This window comes from Notothenia rossii (assembly GCF_949606895.1).
Source record: "Notothenia rossii genome assembly, chromosome: 11".
NCBI classification, from domain to species: domain Eukaryota; kingdom Metazoa; phylum Chordata; class Actinopteri; order Perciformes; family Nototheniidae; genus Notothenia; species Notothenia rossii.
The window spans coordinates 16,752,313-16,760,851 of record NC_136910.1 but is presented as its reverse complement, the minus strand read 5'-3'; the positions used below and the strand labels follow the sequence as shown (position 1 = coordinate 16,760,851).

At 42.8% G+C, this 8,539-nt stretch overlaps 1 protein-coding gene across 10 annotated transcripts in view; it reads right to left on the bottom strand.

Annotated features, from left to right (window-relative positions):
• Positions 1-2,037: 2,037 nt before the first annotated feature.
• sdk2b (sidekick cell adhesion molecule 2b) overlaps positions 2,038-8,539 on the bottom strand; it is a 273,381-nt gene continuing 266,879 nt past the window's right edge. For 6 of the 10 annotated variants that reach the window (XM_079657186.1, XM_079657188.1, XM_079657189.1 and 3 more), the window contains 2 exons: positions 4,714-4,770; positions 2,038-4,207 (listed from right to left, as the gene is read on the bottom strand). In XM_079657186.1, coding sequence (XP_079513312.1) covers positions 3,749-4,207; positions 4,714-4,770 — 516 coding nt within the window. In that variant the 3' untranslated portion in view covers positions 2,038-3,748. The remainder of the gene's footprint in view (positions 4,208-4,713; positions 4,771-8,539) is intronic. The other 4 variants (XM_079657190.1, XM_079657192.1, XM_079657193.1 and 1 more) reach the window with 1 other exon arrangement.

Here is an 8,539-nt window from a genome sequence, read left to right as displayed (position 1 = left end):
TCAGGTGTGAACTTTAAAAACTGCCGGAAATTGCAGACGCCCACCTGCCTGTAAAAGCCTCTTACACCCACCTGTAAATATCATCAGCTCAAATTATATTATTACACGATGGACCAATTAGTGGTGCAAAGTTTTATGGGAAGCGCTTTTTAGGTCTTTCAAAACTTCAGTGTGGCTTATGTAGGACAAAAACTTTGATGGCACATTTCCCTGGAGCGGGCACCCTTTTTCAATTATTGGTTCCTTCTGTGGCTTTGTGTTGTACGTTATAATGAATACGGCCTTGAAAGGCTTCATTCAGAAATTGGGACACACACAAGGCCAAATAACTTAATCGAACAATGTCAGGAATTGATGTCAACATTTCAGTTGCCTCATATATTCAAATAGAACTTTCTTAAATCACACACTGTGGAATGTTCTGTCCAACCAAACTGTTACAAGAGTGAGGATCATTTTTGTTCTTCTTTCATTTAATGCGCATCGAGTCAGAAACCAATTTAAGCATTCTGCAAACAGTACATTAAAAAGGCATTCATAAAAGGCACTCAGGAAACATCGCCTTTTTCTGAAATTAGTGTCCTTTCTTCAACTGTCGGTATACCCTCTTCAAATCCCCCAACCGCTCTCAGTGAAGCTCACAAATGAGGCAATTAAATTCAGGGTTTCAAACTCCTTTGAACTACACCTTCTGTCTGAGTCCTTTATTATTCCTACTGTTGGTTCTCAAAGCTCATCAGGGCCATTAAGTACCTTGGGCTGCCTTTTTAAAAGAGACCACCAGCTTGCTCTTTTCTGTCATTCAGTTCCTGAGGGAGAGAGTAGGTGAGAGACAGACGGAAAGGAATTTTTCAGCAAGTGAAATGGCTCCTGCCTGTGATTCTTATGTCAGGGGGACATTTCCCATGTGTTTTCAAAAAAGGGATTAGTGCTTTGGACGGCGCTCGTTCCAATTCCCTGTTCTGTCCTATCCCATCTAATCTCTTCTCTTCTCATGCCTATGTGTTTAGTAGGTTAGCCGTGGATCAAGCTGAATGAGATCCAATTAGCATCTAACACCATCTGAAACTGTACATGTGCTTCTTTCATGGAAGAATTTGTCCGTTCGGTTCAGGTGCTTTTTTTCAATTCCAAAACATTGATATTCCTTAAATAAATTGAAGTCACTTTATGTGCAGTCTGATTAAAGGGCCAACGGAGACAGTTTATTCAACCAAGGAACAAATGATGGGCTAATGAATTGTGGGTATCAGGGAGCACGGAGGGAGATAAAAAAGTCCAGAGGACATTTGTAACCAGATAAAAGGATTTCACAGCATCTACGCTGATCCAATTTATTGCTGCCCTGAGTAACACTAAGGTTATGTGGCATTTCATCATGTAATTAGCCGCAGACAGATTCTACCTATGTGCTAACAGATAGCATTTATTCACAGAGCATCGTTGATATCTTAACATTTGTGCACGTTTTCCTTTGATGATTTCATGACATGTCATTAAAAGTAAGACGCCTTCTGTGAAATACCCTTTGTATTTTCACACGTTCATAGTTAACCTGGAAGCACAAATTAAATATGCATGCAGATTTAAAAGTATAGGCCTACCTTGGTTTACATGCTCTTTTATTTAGTACTGATGTAGGTTGGCTTTGCACTTTCCTATAGAAGAAGACATACAGGTAATTTCTATTTCTTGGTTTTAGTGAATAGAAGACTTCCGTTGTGCAATCGGCGTGTTGATGTGTGATGGAGAGGGTTTGCAGTGAAATGGCTTATAGATGTGTCACTATGACTATAGCAAAGCTTCTGTACAGAGGCTATAATGGTTGTGGAAAAAGTTGACCCTGGATCTAGTGTATTTCTGAATGACTGCTTTTTAAAGTCAGTCTGAAAAGAATGACGAGACTGCATTTTGAGAGCGATTGTTGGTCTGAAAGACTAGGATACAATGGTATGTGATTTAAATTATATGCGATCAGCATTTTATGTTCCACCGCCCGTCTACCCTTTGCAGTTTCAAATTGAGTACCAGAACTGCTAACATTCAAAAATAATTTATTTCAGAAATGTACTGTGATCATATATTCATTCAGATTCTGCATGATAAGCGTTTGTTGCGTACAATGAAATCACCGCACAGAGAAGTAAAAAAAAAGTAGATGACATTTTTTTTCAGTTTTTTTACTATGAAAACTAGGAACACACCACTGAGTCTTCACTATAGCGTTACGAGTGCCCCTGGTATGGCGCTACTCCAGGCAGGTTTACAGATGCTGCAGGACAATCTCTTTATAACCAGACACACAGTGAATGATCTGTAAAGCTTACGCACGAGAAGTGTAATCACACGCACACATGCACACGCACACACGCATTAGCATTTGGGACAATACAGTCACACCTGAATAGTACAGCGTGGTTGATTACACAAAGGGGAAAGAGGTGAGGCAATCCGACGACATCATCTCTTGGTGCAGGCTCAGCTCTGCCCCGTGATTGTGAGCAGTGACAGAGAAGAGTTATACCAGCAGGGAAGGAAACAGGAAAAAAAGGTAGTTTCTTATGAAAAATTCCCCTTTACATTTGAGCAGATGGAGCAGCTGTGCCCACATGTGACTGTCTACTTTAGACAGTTTTAACCCCCTTCGTTTGGCTTTCGAAGCATTTCAGTAGACATATGCAGAATGAAACTTACGTGTGTATATTTGAGCCAGCAAAGGGTGAAAACAAATATGGATTGTGAATGCAAATTAATTCACAGCCCACGTCTGTCACGATTAAAAGAAGGCTCCCGTAGCGCGAGGCCAGCCATTACGAAGCTGCGGTCAAGAGCACCGCCAGCAGTCCAGTAGCAATTGGTGCCAGATATTATAAATAAGTGTTTCTCTATCAAGGCATCTTTGATCCACTGTAACACACTCACAAAAATACTTAAACACTTCCACTTAAACAGATATACACTCATTTCATATATCTGCAGGATCCATCAGGCATGGCACAGTCATTGACATTTGACCTGCCGTGTCCAGGTTGTCCGATTTTTCCAAGTGTTTGTGTGCTGTAGGCCAGAGAGCCTTTTCCATGGAATCCCATGATTGTTTCTCCAATGTTTGCTTAAAACTCTCCAAACCAACACATTAAAATTTGTTCGATTTGGCCTGAGTTCCACATCCACGTCTGTCTCTTATAACGTCCACTTTTTTCTTCTTTTTACATCAAGTTTATAACAATCCAAGCAAACAATTGTCCTTTCACGTCCACAATATGGCTCCATCACATATTGTTATTTCAGTCTCCATCAATGCACACTCCGCATTGACTTGATTTAGTCTTTTAGGTACATCTACTATATATATACTGTATATATATATTTATATGTGTGTGTGTGTTTTCAAAGATTCTTGTGACTTTGTACAGAATCAAATAGATTACCATGTGAATGTATTCAAAGAAAAGTAACAAACAAACGAGGAAATAAAAGCATGCTAATAGTTCAAATAGCAACATAAAAGTGAATAGATGATGCAGGGACTATTTTATCAGAGAGAAATCTAAATTGGCACACTTCCACACATTAAACAATAACATAAAAGTGTTGTTCCGCAAGTTTCCAGGCTGAGAAATAACACAGACAAAGCAATGAGAAGAACGAAAAGCCTAAAAAAGACGTGATTGGGTGGACTGCGCGTTTCGGAGTACTCCTTCAGAAGATGGGAATATATTTCCAGAAAAGTCCTTTACTGCATATTTCACACAAAGGAAGAGAAGCCAGCGATTGGGGCCCGCGAGCCAGGGGCCAGGCTGCTGGGGGGCCTGTAGAGGGTGCTCTGCTGGCTGGGGGGGTTGGAGCTCTGCTGGGAGGGGGTGGGAGTCCGGCTACCTTTGGGCCTGAACAGGCTGCCTTGGCCCTGGGGATGAACCTGGGGCGGGCCCTGGGGCTGGCCCTGAGGCTGGCCCTGGGCCTGTTGAGGCTGGGGGCTAGGGGAACTGAGCTGGGGGGGCAGTGGAGGTAGAGGAGGCAGTGGCGGGGGGGCGCAGTGGTCCGGATCCCCCGACTCGGACTCGGTGTAGCTGTAGGCCTGAGCCCGGGAGATGCCTTTCTGTTGGCGGCGCCAGGAGTTGTAGTAGGTGGGGTCGCTGATGTAGTGGTTGACGAAGGAGTGGGTCTTCTGGCGGTTGGGGTCCACCTCGTACTCACTGTCGCTGCCCTGTGGGGGGGGGGGGGGGGGGGGGGGGGAGAGAATAAAGAGACAGTGATATATTGAGTTAAAGGGATCACTGCAGTGTTTCCATGTGGAGCAGTTAGAGAAGCAGAGGCTATACATGTAAATGGACATGAAGTTATTGAATTATTCTGAGCAAAGTCATCAATTCACAATCATCCCAGTCTATACTACACACATGCACACACACTCACATTCACAACACAGCACGAGAACACATGGACACCAAAAACGGTCAAAGCATGATTTACGGATGGATGACTTGTTACTGAAGCGTGCATTGTAAACGGACCATCGACACATCATGGCACAGGTCAATTTATCTTCAGGACTTAATCGCTATGTTCAGCATCTAAGATCTCTGTATCCAGCAAGGCGGGTTTGGTGTTGTGCAGCACATCTGAGGGAGAGGATTGGACGGGGACTAGCAATAGGAACCAGTCCCCTATCAGGCTACAAACATTCAAAGCAGGCAGCCACAGGAACCTCACCAAATGCAGTGGAAGTGTATGTAGGCCACCTGTCCCATATGAAAACACCAGCGCCTCCTATGGGTGAACAAAACAATGGGTTTTACAGTACATCACCATAACAAAATGATTCAAATGGCCCAGTCATGATGATGATAATATCATAGATATGTTGTACATATGTATATATATTTAGGTTCTTCGAGCCATTCTGGGTGAATGGTATGAACAAATTTAAAATAAAAAGCAACATGCATTCTCAAACATCAAAAATGTGATTTTAGCAGCTAATAGGGAGGGGAGTGGGATCTATCTTCATCATTCTTTAAATCAGTTTAAATTCCTTGTAAAACGTCTGTAAAGGAATGACAATAATCTTCAGGACATTCTTGTCATTGACCCTCCGCCTTCATGAGGGCTGGGCTAGAAACACCTTTGTATTCACGTCAAGTAACATCCCATGTGTCAACCTTAGAGCAATGTGATTGTTGAACACTTGGTGGGGATGGCTCTCGGTTAGCTAATTGCGCTAAATGCAAGCTGCCAATTGGATAGTAAGCCTGTGATTAATCACCTGACCACCAAGAACTAATGCAGAGTGTACTTTGCCAAAATTGCTAATGGATAATTTCCCAAAGACATGCCTTGTAGTATGAATTAGGTCTAAAGGAAAGCAAGGAAGGCTGTTCCTTTTCAGAACATGATGCTGATAATTGTGACCGTCTTAGCTTCCTTTCAGCTCTCATACTATTGCTTTCAATCCTCCCATACAGAAACATGGCTGTTGGCATGCAGCAGAAGGATACACTCGGGAGCACGGCTCTCATGCTGGATATTGCACAGCACATATGTGATACATATGGCAGTAGGCTCAGATTTCTCTCAGCCTCAACATGTTGCACGTCCCCTATGCCAAGCCCTATATAAAGACTTTTTCTTTTTCTAGAGTTTATAAATGTCGAAACAGACGCTTGTTTTGGATATCCTGCTTTTTTGATCTCGTTGGTTCTAAACAAAGGAAATTGATCCCCTTTATTCCCATTCTTCCATAAACTAATCAAAGCAAAGTGTGGCTCTTATGATTATACTTTCTCTTTGTTTAGATTTTTGTATATTGTTGTTCCTCTTACTAAGGAGAGCAGGGGTATGCCAGCATCAATGGCTTTCCGTGTGCGTGTGTACTTGAGGCCAACCAGCGTTGAAAAGCATTCCAGTCATGCCAGTGTTTAGCAACACAACAACACAATAACAAGATCCATCGCAGTGGTCCAACAGGACATGCCGATCCACTTCAAGTGATATTGCCTCACTGTGAAAGATCTAACGCTGCAATGAGAGATTCACCACTCTTGTTGTGAGTGTGTGGTCGTGATAATAAGAATAGACCAAGTGTTGACAGTGCATTGCGACCCTCTCCTGCCTGGCTGTGGTGTTCTGACCCTTGGAATGTTCTACATACAAAAACCGCTGCAATCTGTCCTTCTGTTGGTTCATCAGCAGTCTTTAATAGAAATAACTCAACGATCCAATTGGGGAATCGACAGTGGAGATGCTTAATAATTTGCCTGTGGGGCGGCACGGCCCTTGAAACAGCTCCCCACTCCGACTCATTACGAGCTAATTACCAGAGCTGAATGCTGTGAAAGAAGCAGACTTAAGGCATGAAATGCAGCGTTGCACCTCAGCCTCTAGGGAACCGCCGTCTCACTTATGCACGGTGATGTGTAAGACAGACACATAGCAGCTTGCCAAAGACAATTATTAAACATTTTCTCATCGTTATAATGTTAAATTAGGCAGCCAAAGAGATTAAGACATCTATCTAATTAACTGGTGAACCCTCTTGACAGTAGTTTATTTAACAGCAGCATAATAAAGTTGCCCTGTGTTCCTGATTGCGATTGTTATCATCGTAGGAGGGAGATCCATTTAGGACAGACGAAGAAATTGATGTGCTTTGTGCTAGAATCACTATGTAATGTTGCAAAATCCCCTCTGTGGGACTAATAAAGGTATTCTGATAAATTGGTAATTATTGGCAAATATGGCAGATGTTGAGATGACCTATCTAATGAAATTTTACCTATGACCTCAGTCTAGAGAGAGTTCAACTGAAAATGGCAAATGCAGTCGTATCAAGCTATTCTTGTCTTTAATCTATATTTATGGCCAAAGCTGTTCCGCAAATGTTACACATTATTTAAAAATAACTTTTATAACAAGTAATAATGTACCTTCCTAATGTTTAAACAAGAGTATGAGACTGAAAGAACAATCTCAGGGCAAGCATGGCCCCCAACCCCCCACACACTAAATGAATGCATACCCCAATACCTCAGAGTGGGTCAGTCCTTTGTCCTCTAGTTATGGATTATTGCAATGAGGAGCGGGGGGGGGGGAGGGGGCTGTCTATGTCACTCTCATTGATGAAGTGAACACAGCAGGGGGCCCGGGAGACAAAGACAGTATATGTGGGGCTCGAGGGGGATTTAAAATATCCGGAGACATTCACAGTACCTACATTTTTTTGAGCTTGCAGAAATGTCTGTGTAGAAAAAAAAGATTAGAGTGGAGGAAGAACAGGAATGGGAAAATGTGTTTTTGGCATACTGTGTAGCCTGCTGCATCAAAGTGAAGTTGTTTTCTGTCATCATCAAGGCATATAGAGTGCCAAACACCTCTTAATGCTTATAATGTATGTGAGAGATGTCAGAGCAACTATGATTAAAGGGATTTGAGATTTTGTTGGGCTTTAGTGATGTCACAGACTGGAGGATTTAAATGAGTACTCTAAGCATGTGCTTTTGTTCTGTTGTTCTCTGAACCTTCTTTATTTGTCACTTTTCCGTACGCTAAGGGAACATATTGGTTAGTTCTCACTTCAACTTTTGTCTCTTACCATCTTCTGTTACAGACACCTTAAAACTATTATAACATTGTTTATTGTGGTCATAATCTTCTTTAATTCTGGGTTGTGATGTCATTCTTCAGACTGGGCCAGTCAAAACAAAGTGGTGCGTTGTCACTAGAGACAATCCAAACATTACTCAAAGTATTCTCAGTAGAGCTCCAACCAAAGAAGCTACAGTAGCCAGAGACAGGGAGTGGGAAGGTGGAGAAAGGCAGAGTGAGAAAAAAGCATGTAACAGAAAGCAGACATTTTCATTTGTTTCCCATGGAATGCCTCTCTGCAGAGAGGGCATGATCTACAATCCGTGTGTGATTCAGAGATGAGATCATCCATCTTTGACCATTTTCAGCCTTGAATGACACAAAAAGGCAGAGCTGAATCAGAAAGCCTATACTTTTAATGGAAAAAGTCAATGTGGAACTACCTGCAGGGGAGCGGATCAGTAATGGTGGCCTTGTTGCCTCGCCAAGTCTCTCCAAATCCCCTCTTGAGGAGGAGCACAATAGTCAACTTATACCTGCTGGCGGAGCCTCCGGGGATTAAAGAGGACAGACAGCAGAATGTCATTCTGATAGCTCAGAGTTATCCGCTCAATAAAACTTCAAAGAGCATTCCTGGATTTCTTTTCAAAACACCATTGGGTGCTGATACGGTGGGCTGTCAGGGGCATGGCAGAGGTAACAGGCAGGGGTCTGTGCGGTGTAGCCCATCAAAGCCAACGTCAGCACCTTGGACGTGTGGTGTGGCAGCAGGCGGGGGTCCCCACCTCAGACTGAGGGGGCAGGCACTGCATTAAGGCCATGTTTGACAATACACAAGTGCGAACGGTAGATATGTCAGACAGGTGATGAAATGATGAAATGATTAATACGAGGGGGATGTTATCGTGCTGCGAAAGGTCCTGTCCGTAACGATTCATTGTAGGGAGATTTTCAT